Source organism: Miniopterus schreibersii, assembly GCF_964146895.1.
Source record: "Miniopterus schreibersii genome assembly, chromosome: 12".
Lineage (NCBI taxonomy): Eukaryota > Metazoa > Chordata > Mammalia > Chiroptera > Miniopteridae > Miniopterus > Miniopterus schreibersii.
This window is the reverse complement of record NC_138112.1, coordinates 24827153-24849952: the sequence shown is the minus strand read 5'-3', so window position 1 is coordinate 24849952 and position 22800 is coordinate 24827153. Positions and strand designations below refer to the sequence as shown.

Genomic DNA, 22800 nt, shown 5'->3' with positions numbered 1-22800 from the left:
CCCCCGGGCAGAAGAGCAGGGAGAAAACAAGGAACTAAGAGGCATGTAGGAGGTACCTGGGGTGCCCAATATGACCTGGGCTTGTTGGTTCTCTAGGAGTCATAAAACAAAGCATAGTTGTACCTAGAGCTAAGATTTATTACAGGGAAAAAAAAACAAAGCAAAATCGGCAAAGGGAAGAGGTGTGTGGGGTGAAGTCCAGAGGGAACCAGGCTCCAGCTTCCAAGAGTCTTCTTCCAGCAGCCATACAAGATACACATAATTCCTCCAGCAAGAGGATCTGACAGTCTTTGTGAAATGTGGTCTATAAGAGAAGCTCATCGGAGACTCAATGTCGAAGGTTTTTTATTGGGGGTTGATCACATAGGCACCTTCTGACTAGCACTTGTCAAAATTCCAGACTCCCAGAAGAGCAGTATTCAGTATAAAACTTCTTGTTTGCACAAAAGTGTAGCCACGCTGAGCCACTCTTACCAGTTAGGGTGGTGGGAACCCTCCTGAAATCTAAGCTCCCAGATGCCAGCTAATGGCCAACCTCACAAGCAGCCCTTTCTAAGAACAGTGGTCTCAGGCCTGGTGTAGCGACTTTTCCTCTGAACACAACTGTATGCACAATCTTTTACACACAATAACCCTACTACTAAGTGTAGGCCAATAAAAGTATTATACTCTCTCTAATCAAAGTATTCTTGAGGTGGAAGAAGGAAAGAGATGAGAAGAGAAGCAGACCAAGGTGGAGGAGCATGTCTCTCCCCTGCAGGAAACCTACTCCAAGCTAGTTTGAAACCAGTAGTGAGTGAGTAATAAAGGCTAAAACTACAAGAAAGACACCGAATCTTCCTTTCCAGTCGCCATACCCAGGAAAAATACAGTCAAGCCTTGTTATTCAGATTCCTTATTTGCAAATCACCTACATACTAATTATTTTTGTAACCCCCGAGTCAATACTCGCTGAACTTTCAGTCATTTGCAGACACGCACAGAGCAATGAAAAGTTTGCACCGCTTAAGGCCCAGGGTCCCAGCTGATGTCAAACAAGGGCACTCTGCCTTCTTGTTTCAATTCTGATACTGTAATCAAGTATCCTTTTCATGGTCTATATATATATGTAGCCATATTTTTTTGCATTTTTGTGCCTTTTGTTGGTGATTTCACTGTTTAGAATGGCCCCCAAGTGCAAGAAGGCTGTGATTTGCCTCATGGAGAACAAGTGTGTGTTAGACGAGCTTCGATAACAGGTGATCAGAGGCCCACAAGAACCTAATGGGAGCAATGGCTCAGTATTTACTAATTCAGTGTGTGTTCGATCTTTATAAAACAAAACTACCAGAGAGAGAGTGACTGACTCAACTGTTATGGAGCATCACTTCTTATGTTAATAAAGTCTACCTATAAGCCTACAGACACCTGGTTCTGTAGTACATGCATGTGGACAGCTACAGTGACCATGACCATACACATGCAATGTGTGTGATGGACAGCTACAGTGACCTGTGGCTGGGCAAGGCCAGTGCCTGGGTGACTCCCCTAAGCCATGAGACAAAGAAAAACTCAGAACCAAAGATAGGTTAATTCAGAGGAGGGGGGTCTGAATGGAAAACAAGCAGAAGCAGAGCCTAGGTTAATCCAAAGACCCAAAAAAATAACGCTATGCAAAGTGTGGCATAGGACCTAGGGGTTCTCAAGTCTAAGCTGGGCTAGAAAACAGCAGGAAAAAACACACATAAAAATCATGCCTGAGAGTCCTGACAAAGGTTCCAGGTTAAAGCTGTTTACCAATCGTAGTGCCTTAGGAGAATGGCTGTGGTTCCCCGCTGCCTGCTGATCCAATTTGGAGCACCCTTCCAGTTAGGAGTAAGTGCTCAAAAGGGGCCTACACAGTTGTTTCACATTACTAGACATATTGTTTCCATCTGCTTTGGAAGACCAAAGTGTTGTGTGTGTGTTTTTTCCCCCAAGTATCCCATTAGAGAGTTAAATAATTAACCACTTACCACTACCATAAAAGAAACTCAAGACAAAAAGACAGCTATTTTTAAAACTTGAAATCTGAATGTTTACTAATCCAAACCTCCCAACAAAATCATTTGTCAAAATGAATCTGAAATTTAATTTCAGAAATCACCTTGTGAAAATGGATGTAAGGTGACTTTGAAAAATCTGTCACCATTAACAGTCACTCTAAGTCAAAAAGTATTTGTCACACAGTACCTTGGGTCTATATTTGAAATGCAAAACCAAGTTTTGGATGTTTGTTTACATCTCCTGGTTGATTTATCAGCAAGCTGCAAAGAGGGCCTCTGCAACACAGCTCCTTAAAAAGTTTTCTTGTAGACTTCATTGCCTAATCAAAAGTCTGATGAGAAACTTCTGTCACACATTTTCATATTTTTGAGCTGTGACAAACACATTCCTGACAGCAAGGTAATCAATATGAATAAGGGAAGGCATTTTAGAGGGACTTTTAATCTTCAGATTGATATACTGTCCTTGATTTGTGCACCCCTCCAAAACATTTTCCCCCAATTATCTTTCGTGTTGTTCCCTCACTGGCTGCTGTGGATGAGTATTTTTACAACAGTAATGCTATTAAAACGTGCACTGGTGACCCCACTGTGACACAAAGCAAATAATGCACATAGGAAATAAATGCAAGCGCATAACTAATATTTTTTTTCAGATGCACTTGAACTTGACCTATTGAAATGTTCATTAAAGAATGCATGACAGCTTTGCAAAATACAGAGGCAAGACACCATCTCAGAACCTCAGGAAAGAAAATTCTTTGAAAATAAATCATGTGAGGGACTGCAGTGTGGTAGGAGTTGACGGAGGACAATGCAGAACCACATAGTGAAGTTACCTGCTTAAACCCTATAAACAAGTCACCACTGCTAAAAGCTCCGTAAATTAGAGCACTGTGGCATCTGATTTGACCCACGAATGATATTTAGATTAAAGGAAAACAATAAGTAATAATTTAATATAAAAAACATAGATTTAGAAACACAATGACACTCTTTTACTCTGAAGCAAATACCTTTTCATCCTGCAGATGCAAAGGGCTTTTCGATTTTGTATACCTTACTAGGTATATCTTAGGACCTAAGAGCGACCACAGTCATGTATACTGAATCATTTTTATTCATCCTGTCCACTATCAAGTTACAGGTTCACAGCCAACACAAAAACACAAAATGGAATGATTTTAGAGAAAATTCTGGTCTTCATTTTTCTGATGAGAAAAGCACACAGCTGGTTTTCGGATGGTACTGAAACTCGGGTCTCTGAGACAGAACATGTGGCAAACTGCTCCTGTCCCACCTATGTAAGTGTCAGAGGCCTGAGTTACTCTACTATTATTCTTTCTTTTGTGTAATTCACAGATTTAAAAAAAAGGGAGATGGTGATATATTGAGGGAAAAAAAGTCCTTTAAGCAGGAGTTCCTTTATGCATGTAAATATTTACAATATATTCAATGTTTAGGTAAAATTGAAACCTTCAGTGATCAAATGGAAGAACTCAACATTTAGGCTTCATAATGAACATACTGCATTTTATTAATTTTCTCTGCATAAAATATGTATATTTTGGCATCTTAAAATTGTATAAGTATTTCAATGTTGTAATGGACAATTATGAATTGTGAGAATAATACCAAAAAGTACACCAAAAATAAAACCAAAATCCCAAACTCAGTGTATTAAATTTAGAGATTAAAATTCTATAATTCCCAACCATAAATTCTGTTGAAATGAGAGCTACAAGAGCGTTGACATGCTTGGAATTAGACCAGTAACCAACGTATTTTCAAAGTTTTAAAAAATATTACTTGTTTAATATCTTCACATGAAAGACTAGTGTGATCATTTGGTCTTTCATTAGGGATAAAAACAACACTGATTCATTCCCAAAACTCTGGAGAAAATTCTTGATTACTACCAAAGGCACACAATTAGTTTACAGTAAAATAAATTTTAAACATATTTGTCCAAACTTTGTTTAGCTTTTAAAGACTATGCCGTGTTCAAAAAATAATGAAGGTTTTCTGCAAACATACTATGACTTTACAATAAAATTACATATAAAAATAAATGTATTTTTCTAATTCCTTACGCATATTGAATCTGAGTTAGTGCCTCCTCCCCAGCACTGTATACACTCACAATTCCATGTAGCCAGACAAGCAGCAAATGCCACACCTGGCTGGCTGAGGGTCCCGCATTTTGATAAAGGACCACACTTCTTCCAATTGCAGACCTGCCACAGTTGAATGCTTATTATGAACGTTGGAAAGTGTCATTCCACATTTCTGCAGAATGTCTTTTTCATTCAGGCAATTTTTCTTCCAATCCACCATAAACACACTTTCTCTGTGTGTGTGTGTCTGTCTTGTTCTACAAACACACACATAACTTAAATATCAATATCTCCAAAATAATGTGACCTTGGATGAAAATCCATAATGTAAAGTATCTTTGGCAAGAGTAAGAAAAATTTATTTTTTTTTCCATCTCGAGAAAAAAAATTGCTTCGATGAAGTGCTTTTGTCTTTTCTAGAATTATTTCTAGTTCTGCAATATAGGCCTTTGTCTTAACTCAGTAGGATGTCTCAAAAACAGCTGCTTTTTACTCCATCAAACTTTAAATAAGCAGGGTAAGTTATATTGCCTTCCAGCAATTCCTAGCTCAATTCCCATAGATCAATACAGCTGTCTCCAGCCACACTGGGCCTCACCAGAATCAGTTTAAGAATAATTCAGAAGGCAGTTATACTGGACAGAACAGGCAACTTTGTTTTTCAGAGTCTCAGAAGTTAATGGTGTTGATTTGTTTGTTGGTACTTCTCTGTTTGCCCGGAAAACAATTAAATACTCTTTCAGTTACAATGGACTGTGACTCATAAAGGCCTGTGTTTTTGCTTTTTCAGAACCGTTTTATTTTTACTGTGTTTTCAAAACACCTACTTAAGATTTACCCAGCAAATGTTTCTTTCATCACTCACTTCCTCCTCTCCCCCACATTCTTGCCCCACCACCTCCCCCGTTAGGCAGAGGCCGATGGCATTCCCCTTTTTATGTACATGACGGACATGGTCTAATGCTTTGCAGGGGTAAAGGCTGCAAGTCTCCTGATTTCTAACGCAGGATCCAGGTCACTCCACACCCTGGAGGCAGCTGGATGAAATGATGACACTGGCACAACTGCCAATGACTCCCACATTTCAAAGTGATTTCTGCTTTTCCCAACTCTGAATTTTAATAAAATTTTATGGAACAGAGAAGAAAATAAAGATGGTTTCCCACAATGGCCATTTGGTAAGCAGATAATGGTCACCTTTAAATAAACATGTAGCTACATCTGGTGGGCACCCTGTTACGTGGTTCAAGATGCCAAGCTGACTCAAGAGCTGGTATTTTCCTGAGCCCAGAGTCCCCGGGAGTCTGCAGGATAAACCATGCAGCACATCTAATCACAGAGCAGGGAATGCAACCCAAGTCACATTCGGATATATGGGCGGCAAGGTATTTTACATTCCTTCAGGGCTCAGCTGGAGACGAAAACCTGGAAGATTTAACTGCTGTCTCCCTAGCCCATGTGTTGGCTGCCATATATTTTTTAGCAGGCAAGCAAGGCTCCCATTTGATGCATTGCGGAGATTTCTCACCACTAACATAAAATATACAGTCATCCTAAATTGATAACTAGGCTCCAATGAATGTGCTGATACAGGGGAACAGATACCCTGTTATGATACAGTGGAGAGCATATCCGTTTCTCAGTATCTGCATGGGTAAGGAGGTTTCCTTCCCTGAGCAGGATAAGAGCTGGAAAATATGACCTTGCAGTGCCAGGACGTTAGCGTGTGGTGTGCGCAGCTGAAGCAGTGCACGGCAGCCGCCCTGCTTTATTGCCACGTGTACTAGAGCGTTTATGCGGCGCTGGTTCTCATCGAAAGGTCGGGTTGTCTCTAGGTCAGCCGGCACCTCATCAAAGCTCTAATTCTCAAAGAAGATTGTCATTTCCATCAAAGCTTCTGCTATAATTCTAGTGGCAAAGAAACTGTGAATGCTCACTAAAGACAAACCAAGCACCACATTGTTTTACATTTCCCCAAACCATAGCAATAGCCAGTTGTGCTACACATTTGAGCATCTATTTAGTTATAAAAAATAAAAAAGCAATATCATGTCCTGAGGTATTAAATAATTTTTCTTTCTTTGATTCCCTTTTTCTCTCCTAGTTTTGCTCCTATGAGGCATTTCTTGCCTTTGCCAATTCTTAAATTGTAGGTTAGCCCGGCTGGCATGGCTAAGTGGTTGAGCATTGACCTAGGATCCCGGAGATCACAGTTTGATTCCCAGTCAGGGCACATGCCCGGGTTGCGGGCTCCATCTCCAGTAGGGGGTGTGCTGGAGGCAGCCGATCAATGACTCTCTCATTATTGATGTTTCTCTCTCTCTCCCTCTCCCTTCCTCTCTCTGAAGTCAATAAAAATATTTTTAAAAATTATAGTTTAACTCTCTGCATCAAGATTACTAGTGATTTTGCTATGGTGTAAGATAAAATTAGAAATCTATTTTTAGACTCTATAAACAAAAATTAAAATTTTGTATATGGGAAAATAAAAATCTGTATATTAATGTTAAAAAATTACTGGTTTCTCTTCTAAAGCAACATTACCTTAACTCTGCTGATTTCGAATCATTCATGTGGCCTTTTTTCTCTCTCTCTTAATGGGCCCTTCTTTGCTAAGTATCAGAAGTCACCTGCTTCTTTCCTTTGGAAAACTTCATCTAGCTAGCGTTGCAACTCTGTCCTCTGAGAAAACTACAGAATGGAATAAAGAAGCTGGGGTAATGGAGGGGAGATTTAGACAGAAGGAAACAGTGAGTTCTCATTGTCTGTAGTGGTTCAAATAAATGCAGATCTCATTATGCTTGGTATCATTTATTTCCTGTCTCACTGGTCTACAAAAAAATGACTCTTTTCTCCTGAAGAAGAAGCACGTTATGGTCATGAGAGCAACAGTCATCTGTTTTCATAACAACAGCTCCCTGGTGGTTAGAAAGCTGGTGAAGTTATGACTTTTCTCTATGAACCTAAATTTAAAATGACAATATTAGCATTTCCTAGAAGCTATATACTATTACAAATTTCCAACACAGAGTTTTAGAGAACAAAAGCAACACAACTGTCATGTTTTAAAACTGATGTAAAAAAATAGATTTTAGCAGGCAAAATAAATATATGACTAACAAATTGAGAATCGGAAGACATACAGAGAAGAGGAGTGTGATTTTCTGCTATGAATCTGGAATTAACACTCACCACCTTACTTTCCACCTAGCACTAGAGTTTTCAGGGAAATTCCAACTAACAGTACTAGATGTGTCTTATTAGATGTATAGGTCGTGGGGGAGGGGAAAGAGCCCTTCAGTAGCAGAGATTAGAAAAGCTGAGCTCCAGTTTCGACTCTGTGACAGTGGATGACTGGAAGCAAGTTACCATCTGGGCCTTAGTTTCCTCAACTGCAAAATAACAGTATTCTTAACTTTAGCATTTTATCTTTCTATAATATACCTGGATATGAAAGCATTCTAGATAGCATAAGGAAAGGGAAGTGCTTGTCACAAGTAGCAATTGAAAATGTGTCTTATTGGCTTGTCTAGAAAAATCACTGTTCAGCTGAGTTAACCATCCTTAAGGAAAAAAATGTTTTTACCTAAATTTTTTTCTTTTTAATGTAATGAGCATCCTTTAGCACCAGCATTATCTATTGATGGCAATGGCTGGCCCATTTTGTCTAGCAAGCCTCTTTAACAATGCCTCATAATTTAAATCAATTACCTGTTGTGAATGCTTCAAGTAAACAGTGATGGGGGAGGGGTAAATAACATGGATATGTGGAGTAAACCAATTCACACTATGCTTTTATTTCTTTGTTTTAAGAAAGAGCCTGTACTATCACAATCAACCAACTGGCATTTAAAGTCATAATATAAAAAAATATCATTTTTAACCCAAAATTAAAATAAAATAAAATAAATGAAGGCCCAAATTTATGTGTGTGGGTGTGTGGGTGTGAATTTACCTTTTCAAAATGGTTACTGATATGTAAAATCACAGCCTTACCTTGCATAAAGCAGGAGACCGGAGAAGATTAAAAACTGATGGAAGATTCTACTGGATTCTTTGAGAATTTCATTTCCTTTGTCTGCAGAGTTAATTTCTTAGTATAATCTACAAAAACTGATAGTTTCGTCCAAAAAAATCAAAGGAAAGAAAGGTAGAGTTTTAAAAATACCTATAATGATGAAAATTTTGTTCAGAGGTTCTTAAACCGGAGTCCTGGCTTTTGGAGATTGTGGGCCCCTAAGATTGTCTGTATATTTTATATGTGTATCATAATATTCTTTTTTAATCATGTCTTCCAAAAGATACATTCCCTAAATCAGATTAATTGACTACTGATCTAGTCCAAATGAGAAATCCCAGAGTGAGGAGCAGTTTGCCGTAGTCACACCATTAGCCAGGGACATTGCGAGCCCCAGAGCACAAATCCCTACGGCTGCTGCTCATGCTGGTGTTTCTGCAGCTTGCATTCTCTGGTGAAGAAATTCTAACTGCTGAATTTGTTGTGACGGTAAAGTAAATTTATAGAGATTTTAAGGATACCATTTCAATTTTAACATTTATTGCCACTAAAATTTCTCTTTTAAGACCTATGTGATAAGAATTAGCTAGAGAGAATCCCTCAAAACAAAGCATAGCTCTCTTCTACAGGCATGATGAAGCCCTGGTTTCCACTCCTTTCTACGGAAGCAAAAATTACCTATGTTGACACAACGTCTGGACATCAACTGGAATTTAAAATAGGCAAAAAGGCTCATCTAGAATAGCAGACATACTTACTCAGAAAGCTCACTCACTCTTCTTTTGAAAAATCTTCCACCTGCTTTACTGAAATTAGGTGTATTAATATAATCAAATAAATTATCAGTAAAGACTCAGTATTGCATGTCAAGCCTGTAGTAAATTTCTTTTTACTATTTCTTGCTGTTACGTGTTTTCATGAAAATTATCTGTAACTTAGAAAGTGTTGCCAAGATGTACTCTTTATTAAATATGTCTTCAGAGCTAAATCTGCAGGAACATTGCACATTTCCCATGTCTTTTTCTTACCTTCCACAGAAGGGAGAAGAAAGAATTCCAAAGAGAGAAAGAAATATCTGTAGGTAATACGTTTATGGACATTCAGTGCTGGATAGTTTAACATGCTCGATAGTTATTGGTGAACCAGAGAGGGGAAAAATGACAGTAGCATCGATCAATTTACATTGTATCATGCAAACATTTAACAAAGGCAAGACAAGCTATGCTTCTAATTTCAGCAATGTGCTGTATTTGATAGCAACGGATAAATGTCTACAAAACAAAATCACTAAACTGTAAAAACGCCTTAATTCTTAAGGTAGTAAAGTGAATTTTTCCTGTGAGCCAAGAATACAATGGCCAGGGAACATGAACTGATAGGATCACACAGAGTAATCCCAACAATGACTTTAAACTCAGTAATTCCCTATTGAGACCCAGAATACCAGGTGGTACAGCAATAATATGCTTGATTCTGAACTTAAATTTAATAGCTAATGAAGTATTTCATCTTGCATAGGAAGTAAAATACAGATTTCCTGTTAGGGATGTGACTACACTTTCGCTGTCTCCAACATAACCAATGGGTGACAAAAAGATCTTGTATCTGTCTCAGTGCCCAGTGACAGACACGATGCCCTTTAGTCTCAAAGTGCAAATTAAACAAAGTACCTTAGGAGGCTAAAAACTAAGACAAGCTATGCTGGGGGGGAAAGTAAATAAAAGGAATAGAGATCGCCATGCCAAAAAGGGAAAAAAAGTATTAGTCTATATAATTTATAGTAATAATAATATTTCCTCATTACTATGCAACAAGAATTGATTAAATAAACTGAGGGTAGCCCAGCCGGTATCAACCCATGCACCAGGAGGTTGCCGATTCAATTCTGGGTCAGGGCACAACCTGGGTTGTGGGCTCAATCCCCAGTAGGGGGCGTGCAGGAGGCAGCTGGTCAATGTTTCTCATCGATGTTTCTCTCTCCCTCTCCCATCCTCTCTCTGAAATCAATAAAAACATATTTAAATATATATATATAAATTGAGGGTAAACACAACTGATTAAATAATTGTGCCTAATGCATGCCAAGGGACCAAAAATTTCCCTAGAGCAAATGGGGGGAGGGGAAGAAAGAAATATATAAAAATAGATACTATATCAACATCTGTAAAGGTATTAAGTAGAGGTATTAGCATCAGCAGTGAGGAAGACTAGATACTGACACAAAGGTACCCGTATCAATAGAGAGTCTTGTGCTGTATCTTCAAACATCTAATATATTTGCCTGGAGCTTTTCTAAGTCCAAGCTACTCTGTTATTCTTATGTAGAAAATGTATTCTGCGTTTCAATGAATTTTTAATTTTGTTCAATCTTGCATTCGTTCAACCAAAAACAATTTAAAGAGGACCATGGCTATCGGCCTCACAGTGAGCCAGTGTAGATCCTCACCAGGGAGTTCTCGAATCTGCCAGAAAAAGCAACAGTGCGTATCTAATAGTTTTAATTCTAGCATTGAAAAGTGAATCATCCCATCAGATATTCTTCAGGGCCTCTTTGGTTTCCAGATTAAACACGTGCTGTGACCTGTCGTCTTGTCTCATTCTCTGCATTTCCATTTTAAATAATCATAAATAAGAAAGCCTTGTTACTCTTTGGCATGACATAACTTTCCATTTCAAAGTGTTAGAAACTGCACCCATTCCTTCTTTAGAGTCCTGGTTTATCGCAAAGGCTTTCAGCTGAAAGACTCTTTATTGTATTCGAATCTTGTCCCATACGAGTTGTTTTGGTTACTCAATTTACGAAGAGTCGTAGAAATGGACCGGGGGCCACAGCAAAAAACACCAACTGTTTTCCTGGGAAGGAAGAGGGAGAAAACGGAAAATCAGGTGGAAAATCTGGCAGAACATGCCAACGGGTACATTTTCTGAGCATGAGCAAGGTATTAACGACGTTCATTGCTTGCTGCCTGGCCTACAAAAAACCGATTTTTCAGTTATTTCCAAATGGAAATGATTACCCGGAAGATATTTAATTTACCTCATCGTTTTCGTACTAGAATTGATGATCCAAAGAAGGTAACCGTGAGCACATGGCGGCCTGTTATCAGATAGCGAGGGAGCAGCCTGCCCTCGGCCTGGTCATCACGTGCCACCGCTGGGGACACAACTGAGCCCAGAGCAGCCTCGCAGGGTGTGGTGCCCACTGGACCCCGCCAGAGTGCTCTGTGCTCCGGCAGCTGATTCACACACACTTTCCCTACAGATTCCACGGGTTCCCATGGGCAGTGATGATATGCAAGCGGAAGAAAAGCCATTACCAAGGTGAAAGGATCATTTCAAGTGACTGATTTATATCCAAGTTGAAATAAAAAGCATATTCATCTGGATACGTCTTTTCTTTCATTTATGCAACTGCAGTAATCGTAACGAATGCTAAGCAGGTTTTATTATTTGCCCATGTAAAATTTTCGTAGATAAATTATACATATCCCTAACAAAGAGGCTAAATAGATCCCAGAAAATGACAACAATTTCACAGTAATCTTCCTCCGTATTTGTTGGTTTGCCGGAATTCTTCCTAGGATATGACTAACAATTCATATATCTCAGACAAGTACAGTATGGCCTCATTGTCTGAGAATAATTGGTGCTGGGGGAAAAAAAGACAGCGAATTCATTTAAATGGGCACCGAAAATTTATAACAAATACTGAAAAATGGTTTTATTGTAACTTCTCATCTTGAAAAATAAATCAAAGAACTATGAAAATAAAACTTTCGCTTGTAGCCATGACTGAATGATGGGGACTAGACTTACCCTCCAGCATTAGAAACATAGAAAAAGTGATATATGAAACCTGTATTTGCAGGAACTGGACCAGAGGCGGGAGAGAACAGTGACCCCTGAGAAAGCTGGGACAGCAACTGCCCAGAGGAGAGCTACTGGCTGCAGCACTGATTAGTGGGCTCACTGAGTTCAGGAGACAAAGAACAAAATTTGTGGAGGCCAAAGGAGGTAGAATTTGGAGGAGAATGTGGAAGGGAAGAGACATCTACTGAAAGAAGCTCTGGAGATCCATAGAGGAGTGTCCTTAAGTCTTGGGCTGAGTACTGACTGGCCCATGGGAGAGGAAATCATCACATGAATCTCGGTAAAGAACTATCAGGGAGCAGTATGTCAAACACAATCCAGAGTTCACACAAGGCTGTGAAGAGTTCACATTCCCACAAGCCAGAATGGAAAGATCTATATATAATACATGGGCAATGGTTAGAGTCCTAAGAAAGGCACCACCTTATTTGCCAAAGGTAGAGTGGGTGCTGCTAAAACCAGCCTTAGATTGAAGGCTGCCCTAGACCTACACTAACAAAGCTTGAAAGCAAGCCTCAAAAAACTCAAAACTAAACCCAGGTAACAAAACATGCCAGAAACAAATCTGACAATATTGAAAAGAATAAATAAAAATCTGGCATTTTATATCTGAACTTCATAATGTACAGCATTCAATCAAAAATGACCAGGAATGTATAGAGCAAGAAATCATGAATTATAACTAGGAGTGTTAAGGGCTGAATTGTGCTTCCCTCCCCCAATTCATATGTTGAATGCCTAACCCCTAGTACTTCAGAATGTGGCTATATTTTGGAGATAGGACCTTTATACATGTGATTAAGTTAAAACGATCCTGTTAGAGTGGATCCTGTTCCAATCTGACTAATGTCTTTATAAGAAGAGGAAACATGGGTATACAAAAAGACATGAGAGGTGCACATGCATAGAAAAAAACTCCATATGAAGAGGCAGAAAGAAGGTGGTCTGTAAGCCAAGGAGGGAGGTCTCAGAGGAGATCAACCCCACCGGCATTTTGATCTTAGACTCCCAGCCTCTAGAACTGTGAGAAAATAAACTTCAATTTAATCCACTCAGTCTGTGGGATATTGTGATGGAAGCCCTAGCAAACTAACACAAGGGGGAAAGATCGGTCAATAGAAAAAGGCCCAGAATGACAGAAATGATGGAATTATCAGACATGGTCATTGAAACAGTAACGAGAAATATGCTTCCTATGTGCAATGGTAAGCATCCAAATGATAAGAGAAACAGAAGATTTTTAAAGGCCTAAATGGAAATTGTAATGATTAAATGCCATATTTAAAATGATAAATATACTGTGGGTTCACAGAAGAACAGGCACTGGAGAAGAAAACATATGTAAACGTGAAGACAGCACATGAATCTATCAAAGTGGAAGCACACACAGAAAAAATATTGAAAAAACAAAAAGAACAAAACAAGATAAATCCTCAGTGACCTATGGACAATATCAACTAGTCTAAAATATATGTATCTGTAGCCCCAACAATGACAGATGACAGAGGGAAAGGGGGGGGAACATTCAAGAAATAATTGACAATTTTTTCCCCCCAACTGAATGAAAACAAACACATAGACCCAAGAATTTAATGAACCCCAAAAAGAATACACAGAAAGAAAACCGTAGAAGGCAGCTTACAGTAAACCTCTGAAAGCCAGTGACAAAGAAAAACATAAAAGCAACCAAAGGGGGAAAAAGATACATTACAAATAATTATCAGAAGATGAAAAATGGACCTCTTGTCACAAACTACGCAAGTCAGAGGCAATGAAGTGATATTTTCAAAGTGTTGAAAGACAAAAGAAAATGTCACCTATCCTATACCAAGCAAATTCTCTTTTAAAAAAACTGAATTTGAAGATGTTTATTGCATTCTATTTTTGGTGGAAGAAAGCACAACCTACATTTATTTAGCACAACCTTGTGCAGGGCGCAGAGTGGGGCTGGGAAAGAAGGCATGCCTCCTCCTCGGCCATGCCTGGGCACTGACTCATGAGCTGCTCCGCTGTAATTATTTCCTGCACTAGTTGGGTACCACACTTAACATTTATGAGTTTTCCCCTTTCAGCAGAGGCAGCAATTCCCCATTTCCTTGCAGTACCTTAACAATATCCAGCCCTCTGACAGGCTGAGGGGAAGGTGGCCAACTGCAGTGTTTTCAGTCCTGCAGAGGCTCATCTTCCAAAATACCCAATGTCTCATTTTCAACACCAGTACTGTTTCCTATTTCCAGAATTTGTTTGCTGAATCCACATTTAGCTTCCTGTTTGTTTCCTTTCATAGAGCATCACAGAAGCTTTATTTGTGATTACTTTGAGCCTTTCCTCTACTTTGGAAGTTTTAGGGCAAATTTATATCTAGTTCTTGAGATGCTTCCAGCTCTTTACCTATGTCAAGTCCTCCTATGAGCTCACCAGAAACATAGAGCTGGGGTGAGGCGGGCCAACTGGAGTAGGTTTTGAGGCCCTGATGAACTTCATCTGAGAAGATATCTAAACTGCTAAACTAAATATTGTGTTATTTGAAAATTTCCACCATCTGCTTGCTGAAACTACAGCATAAACATCATAAACATCCCTTTATAAACATCAGGTGGGGACAGCATGAGTTAATTTCTTTAAGGGAAGGTTGAGGTCTTCTTGGGTCTCATTACCACTGGGTGGAAGGGGCCCATGGATGTGTGTTGCTGAACTGTTTTGGTAAACCCTGGGGCATGTGCACCATCTAATCAGTAATTTTGTTTTTTCCAGAATTCTTGAACAACAGAAAGGTGGGAACAGACTAATTTCATATTTTTCAGATACTTCAGGTAGAGCTTCAGCTTCCAACTTCACAAATGAAACTTGGAGGTGTTCTTTGGCTAAGTCTGCCATCACATTGTTCATTTGATCACACTGTGGAGCCCATGGTGCCCAAAAATGGACCACAAGGGGGGACTTGGCTCTGAGGCACAGCAGCTGCTCAAACTGCTGGGCTGAGATGACCTCCAAGGGGCTCCCACCGCCCCAGCCACCACGCTGCTGCAGCCAGACAGCTCTATATCGAGCAAATTGTATATCCCATAAAAACAACTTTCAAAAGCGAAGATGGAATACAAACTTCTCAAACAAAAGGTGAGAGACTTCGCTGCCAGCACTCTATGAGACATCAAAGGAAATTCTTCAGGAGGGAGAATGAAATCGAGGGGGGAAATGTGAATTCACCCCAAAAGAATTAAGAGGACCAAAATGGTGAGTCTATGAATAAATGTATCTGTTCTATTTCTTTAAAATATGATAGAAGTTTGAAACAGAAGCAATAACAATACATTATGAAGTTGATAGTATATCTGGAATGAAGACAAATAACAAAAGCCAAAAAGATGCAGGGCTACTGGAAGTACATGCGGTGGTACAGCGTTATCTGCAGTGCACTATGATGAGCTAATGATGTCCACTGTGAGCCTGAAACGACGTTTCTCCATTTCAGCTTTATCAGAACCACCTGAGAGACTTCACGCACCACAGATAGCTGAGCCGCATCCCTAGAGCTTGAGATTCAGCATTATCTTGGATAGGGCTCAAGAATTTGCTTTTCTAACGACTCCCAGGTAATACTGATCCAAAGAATGCAGTTTGGAAAACAATGCCTTAGAGAAATCACAAAGAGCAAACAAACAGAGAGGTATGGCTAATATGCCAATACAGGAGAGAAAAAATAGAATCATAAAAAATACTCGGTCCAAAAGAAGGTAGATAAAGAAGGGGAAAAAAGAGAAAAGACAGAACAAATGAAATAAATAGAAAGCAATAGTAAATTGCTAGATTTAAACCCAACCAAAGGGAGTCAAATATTCAATGAGGAAAAGGTAATCTTTTCAATAAATGGTGTTGGGAAAACTGAATATTTATATGCAAAGGAAATAAAACTGGACCCCTATCTTATACAACTCACAAAATTAGCTCGAAAAGAAATCAAGACTTAAATGTAAGACATGAAACCATCAAATTCATAGAACAAAACCTACAGAAATAGCTCCTTGACATTGGTCTAAGCAATAATTTCATGGATGTGACACCAAAAGCACACAAAAAAAATCAAAAGTAAATAAGTGGGACTACATCAAATTTAAAAAGTACTACACAACAAAAGAAATGATCAACACAATGAAAAGGTGACCTATGAAATGGGAGACAGTATTTGCAAACTACATATCTGATAAGGGGTTAATATCCAAAATATATAAAGAAATCATACAGCTCAATTGCAAAAAAATAAATAAATAAATAAATCCAATTACAAAATAGGCAAAGGACCTGAATAGACATTTTTCCAAAAAAAGATATTTGAATGGCCAACAGGTACATGAAAAAGTGCTCATCGTCACTAATCATCAGGGAAATGCACATCAAAACCGCACTGAGGAGATATCACCTCACAGCTGTTAGAACGGCTATCATCAAAAAGACAAGAGACGACAAGTGTTGGAAATGATTTGGAGAAAAGGAAACCCTTGGGCACTGTTAGTGGGAATGTAAATTGATACAGCCACTATGAAAAACAGTATGGAGGTTAATAAAAAAATTTTTTTTAAAAATCTTATAATACAGCAATTCCACTTCTGGGAATATATCCGAAGGAAATGAAAATGCTAACTCGAAAAGGTACCTGCACCCCCATATTCATAACAGCCAAGATATGGAAACAACCTAAGTGTACACACACACACTGGAATATTATTCAGCCAAAAAACGAGGAAATCTTACCATTTGGACAACAGGGATGGACCATAAGGGCATTATGCTAAGTGAAATAAGTCAGGCAGAGAAAGACACATACTCTATAATCTCCCTTATATGTGGAATCTAAGCCTCCTCAAACCCCTACTAAAATCATAGAAAAAAGAGATCAGATTTGTGGTTATCAGAGGCGGGTAGTTGTGGGAAGGAAACTTGAGGGAGGTGGTCAAAAGATACAAACTTCCAGTTGTGACACAAATAAGTATTGGGATGTAATACACAACATGGTGAGTGTAATTAACACTGCTCTATGATGTACAAGACAGTTGATAAGAGAGTAGATCCTAAGAATGCTCATCACAAGAAGAAAAAAATTTCCTTTTCCTTTTATGGTGCCTATGAGATGATGAATGTTAACAAAACCTTTTGTGGTAGTCATTTTACAATATATGTAAATCAAACCATCAAGCTGGACACTTTAAACCTATACAGTGAGGCTTGTCAATTATTTCTCAATAAAACTGAAAAAAAATGTGAAAAAAGAGCAATTTGCAAAACCAACACAAATAAAAAAGAAGACGAGAGATGAGTTTTTTTGAGGATATGAAGAAAGGGAACCTTTGTACACTATTGGTGGAAATGTACATTGTTAGAGTTTTTATGGAAAACAGTATGGATATTTCTTTAAAAATTACAAATAGAACTACCCTATGATCCAGCCATCCATTTTCTGGGTATATAATAAACAGACATGAAATCGCTACCTTAAAGAGATATCTGCGCCCCCATGTTCACTGTAGCATTATTTACGACAGCCAAGACATGGAAACAAACCTCAGTGTCCACTGAAGAACGGATAAAAAAATGAGAGCTGGCATGATAAGTGTGTATACGTAAACATACACACACACTGAACTACTACTCAGCCATAACAAAAGAAAGAAGTCCTGCCACTTGCAACAACATGTATGAGCCTTGAGGACATTATTCTAAGGGAAATACATCAGACAAAGACAAATACTGCGTGATCTCATTTATAGGTGGGATCTAAAAAGAACCAAACTCAGAAACAGAGAGCAGGCGAGTGGTTGCCAGGAGCAAGTTGGCGAGGTAAGAAAAGGGGGAAGGTAGACAAAGGGTCACAAACTCTGAGTTACAGGAATGAGTTCTGGTGATGTAATGTACAGCATGGTGACTACAGTTGACAATACTGCAGCGATTTTCAACCTTTTTCAGCTCATGGCACACTAAGCTAACTAATGAAATTCTGTGGTACACCAAAAAATATATTTTTTGCTGAGCTGACCAAAAAAAAAGAGGTATAATTTTGACTCATTCACACTGGATGGCTATTGTTGTGTTGGCTGTTGTCATTTTTTATTTAACAATCTAAGGGAAAAGAGGTCAATGCCTTTGACTAAATAGTCAGGTATTGAATGTTTAAAAATTCTTCTGGCACGTTGGTTGAAATTCACTGCTCTATTGTATATTTGAAAGTTGCTAAGAGAATTGCTAAAAAAGAAACAACAGGCCCAAAATAATAGAAGCACATGTGCTAAGCCCCACATCAGAAACCAAGACTTGCAGTTTCTGGCAGGTTGTTAACTACTGGATAGTTTATAAAGTAATATGTGGAGTATCTTTTTTATGTTTTTAAAAAATTAGTTGTTGAAACTTTTAGCATATTACAGTTAACATTCTTCTGTAATATACATAGTGTACATAATGGTTTCTTTTAACACCACACTGTCCCCAAGAGGGAGGTGGTAAAATAAGACTGCCACTTTTCCTATTTGGGACGATGCTCAGCACAGAGAACTTCACAGTCAGAAGATAGAGGTTCCTGTTTGAATTCTGACTCATTAACCATAGCTTCAGACAAATCATTATCTTTTAGGATCCTAGCTTCTTCATTTGTAAAATAATGATGCAGGGAAGGTGACTTCAAAAGCTCCTTCACGTCCCTTAATCATGTAATACCATCATATAATTCATTTCCTGAATTTAAAAAAGCCATGCAAAAAAGGAATCACTCTCATGCACAAGTGCAAAGTAAATTAAGTATAAATTGATTCAGCTTTTTGGTTTTGGTAGGGCAGCATTGAAATGTGCACACCCTTTGATCCGGCAATTCCATTTCAAGGACCCTGACTTATTGCAATACTCTCACACAAGCATGAGAAGTGTGTGCGAAGACAATTACTATAATACTGTTGGTAGCATAAAGGACTAGAGGAAACCTAAATATCCATAAGCAGGATAGGAATGGCCATGTTATCCATACTCTAGAATACTATTGAGTATAATTTCATAAAAATTATTCGTCATTATACTGTTTCTGAAAAAGACTAAGTTAAAAAATTATATATTGTAGATTCATTCAATTTTTGTTAAAATAAAGTTTTATATTTTCAATATATATTTTTAAAATATACATGCATTCATATATATGCACATATACTTATATACTTACATAAATGTGTATGTATTTATATGTGTATATGTACTTATATGTGTATACATACTTTCATAAGTGTGTATATATATAAGTCTGTGTGTGTTGTGTGTGTATGTCAAGGAGTGCTTAATCCAATTTAAATTTGTATTCTACATAGTTTATTAAACTAATACCTACTGGCTTAATGAATAATCACTTTTTGAGGATTAAATTGTAGCCCAGCATACAGTATTAAAATTATTTATGTATTTATTCTTTATTTCAACCTCTATATGTTCTTTTTGTAATTTATGTACATGAGGTTAACCAAAAATTATACATCTAAAATGAACCCTTCTATTTAAATAGTACCTTTTTCTAGTTAATGAACCCTTAAGATGTTGATTCATTCTTTTCCAAACTATGCCGCATAAAAATCCCTTTTAAAAATTATGCATTGGCCTGGCCAGTGTGGCTCAGGTGGTGGGGCTCTGTCCTGTGCACCGCAAGGCTGCCTGTCTGAGTCCCCGTAGGGCACATGCCCCTGTGGTGGGCTTGATCCCCGTGGGGGGAATGCAGGAGGCAGCCAATCGATGTACTCTGGCATCGATGTTTCTCTCTCTCCCTCTCTTTTCCTCTCTCTCTAAAAAATAAATTTAAAAAATCTTAAAAAGAAGCAATGCATTTTAGGTGCCTGAGTAGAGCAAATACAGAAAGCGAAAGTGCCATACAGAATGCGAACAGTAGGCGGTGCACACTTGCTCGTCTTAAACCAGCTTGCTGTTTGAAGGAAAAACCAAATACACATGCAAAATCCCTCTAAATCGTGAAGAGTGTAACAAATGAGTAAGAAATAACCAAAGAAACCAATAAGCCAAGTCCAATTTCCCGTAAGTGATCCTCTATTGCTTTGGGCTTGGGTTTCAGAATGAAGCAAAAAATAAAAATAAAAAAATTTTAAAACCCCCAAAGTATCAAAGTTTTCAGCAGGATACCATAAACACTAATAAAAGAATGCTTGTCAGAGGCCAGTTCAGTGTCACCGAAGAGGAATGAGCTGTGCGTGGCGCATGGCGAGACCCAGGTGAGTATGACAAGATGATCACGCATAAGACGGATGGCACTGGGGAAAGATGAGAAGGGACAGAACCCAAACAGGGCTGACGTGTTTTCCAGTCTGTAGGTCACCGCGACTGGGGCCCTGCATGTGACACGGGGCCTCTGCTTTCTCACTGACGCTTCCCTCTTCAACCCCAAACTGCTTCTTCAAGCAAAGGAAATACAGAAGCGGTTTCAAACATGGCTGAAATCTTAATGACATTCGTATACATTCCTTTTTAGATTTTGCTTCTGGGGCTCACTCCATAATTCCAAAAACAAATTCTCTGAAGATGGAGTCAACAGTTATTCTTTCAATACATCATGTTCAGCCATGAACTCATGAGTTTGGATTTTATTAAAAATCTCTCCTTCTCATAAGCTGTCTCATTCATTTACAGTCAAATATCCTTTTTATATTTTTCAAAATATATTTTTAAAACTATGAGTTAATCAACTGTATACTAATAATTGTAATGACCACTCAATCCAGGAAAAAAAAATTAACAGTAGAGCCTAGGGTCACAGGAAATTTTAGAAGTTAAATAATTAATTTATGTACATTTTTGTTGCAGAAATATGTTTAGGTTAGCAACAAAGAGATAATTAGTTCAAATATAAAAGTATATTGAATTTTGATGAAACTTTGCAGGTTAATCAGGATAGAAATGCAAGTTCAAGTAGAAAAAAGAATTGTGTATAATTTCCAACTACTAATGAAAGTTTGTTTGTGTATTTACGATATATGAAGTTGGTATCAAGAAACTATGATATTTGGATTCCAGTAGATATATTTAAAATAGTTACAATAGTGAAATGCCAACATCTGCAATATGTTAGAAATTACAGCCTTTGCAACTATTTAATTTTATGATGAAATTTTAAAATGTGTGAGTGGGTATATGGTTTTCCAAATGCTTTAGATTTCTGTAGACTATTGCTTTGCACTATAACAAGTTTATAGAAGACAAATGGGTTGTCTACTCTATGCCCTAAAGTGAATTCTTTCCATCAGTAGTAATCTCTTCAGATCACAGAAACATAGTCCATAATGCTAAAATCCTCTGCAATCATAGCTTCCAAGAAAAAAATTTATGTTTAAAATATTTATGACTTAGAGATTGCAAATAACAACTAAGAGCTTCAAAAAACGTACTCATTCTGGTAAAAAGGTGCAAAAAGCTGATTTTTAAGTGCATGCATCGTTAGAATTATTGGTAGAGCTCCCTTTTTTGCTAACATGGTTTTGCAAAACGTTTCCCATGATCACCCGATATATGCTGTGGGAATGAACACTTCTTTTAATATGGATCTCTGCAAATTAAAAAGTAGGTAGAAGAGTCTAGTTCATAAATAATTTACACACTATTTCTAAGCCAAATTTTAATTATTTGGCATTACATATCCATGTGGTTGGTCCCTGCTTTGCTTCCTCCTTTGATAGTGATAATTTAGTGTTTAAGTGGCTAATTTATAAACCCATTACTAATTCATCCTAAAAACTTCATGTAAGGACTTGGGAATATTTTAATTTGGTCACCAGCCACATGAGAAATTTGCTGAAGAATTGTACTTACCCTCTGTTACATTTTGCTATTTCATCAAACAGAAGCTTCCACCGAGGACGTCCGATGTAAAGTCTTGAATTCAGTGCTTGATATTTTTCTCCAATTATTTTCTGCCACACAGAAAGCATCATATTTTATGTGACACAGAGCTGGCAAATTACCCATTTCTCTAACATCATGTCTACTGGTGCTGTGGCTTCCTACCAAATTGCTGTGATATAAAGAATATAAGTAGCAAATGGCAACCTATTAAGTACAGTCAGTTAGAACATCATTTCCGCCCTCTTTCCCTTTAAAACTCATTCTCTTCTTGAATGCCATTATTTCAAATGGCTGATTTGTTTCATTTTTAAACAACTGCAAGGTTGAAGAATGCATTCTAATTGCCTACTCTCAAAAAAGGCCTCAGCACATAAATTTTATTGAATTGTTTTTGCACTGCAAATACAGTTGTCATATTTGGCACATTAGATGGGTAAAATACTACAAACTATAGTCATAAATTTGGGGAAATGATCTTAGACAAGACAGCCTAAGACAGAAAAGCTCCAAATCTCTGGACTATCAACCAACAACTCAAATGAACTGGTGTCTGCAATGAACAGAATATGAGCGCTGAGGAATCAGCGTGAAGTGAGAAGAGAGCAGAAAGTATCTGGGTCTCAGCAAACTGACAACCAAGTGCAGCTTACGCCCTGTACCTTAATCACAGCACTACCATGAGGATAATGGTACCGACGTGCTTCATAGGAGTGGTAAAATAAAATATTTTTACATACCAAGTAAGAACTCTGACTAGAATAAATAGGGTTAGATTTGTTTGGAGGTAACGGACAAGCATTCATATTTCCTATTCAAAACATTTCAGGAAATGTATGATAGAAAATATAAAATAAAACTTGCAAAAGCATTCATGCCCAGATTTATACACTTAACGCAGCTGCTC

The 22800-nt window shown here is 38.0% G+C and overlaps 1 protein-coding gene and 1 pseudogene across 3 annotated transcripts in view; both read right to left on the bottom strand.

Moving 5' to 3' along the window:
- Positions 1-9231: 9231 nt before the first annotated feature.
- The window catches only part of NOX4 (NADPH oxidase 4), a 129216-nt gene continuing 115647 nt past the window's right edge, over positions 9232-22800 (bottom strand). For both annotated transcript variants that reach the window (XM_081154290.1, XM_081154289.1), the window contains exons 17-18: positions 21864-21964; positions 9232-11012 (exon numbers count right to left, since the gene is read on the bottom strand). In XM_081154290.1, the coding sequence (XP_081010416.1) occupies positions 10892-11012; positions 21864-21964 (222 nt within the window). In that variant the 3' untranslated portion in view covers positions 9232-10891. The remainder of the gene's footprint in view (positions 11013-21863; positions 21965-22800) is intronic.
- LOC308564879 (glutaredoxin-3 pseudogene) lies at positions 14081-16692 on the bottom strand (annotated as a pseudogene). Its single transcript has 2 exons — positions 16681-16692; positions 14081-15104 (listed from the first exon to the last, which is right to left on the bottom strand). The product of its transcript is annotated as a glutaredoxin-3 pseudogene (transcript).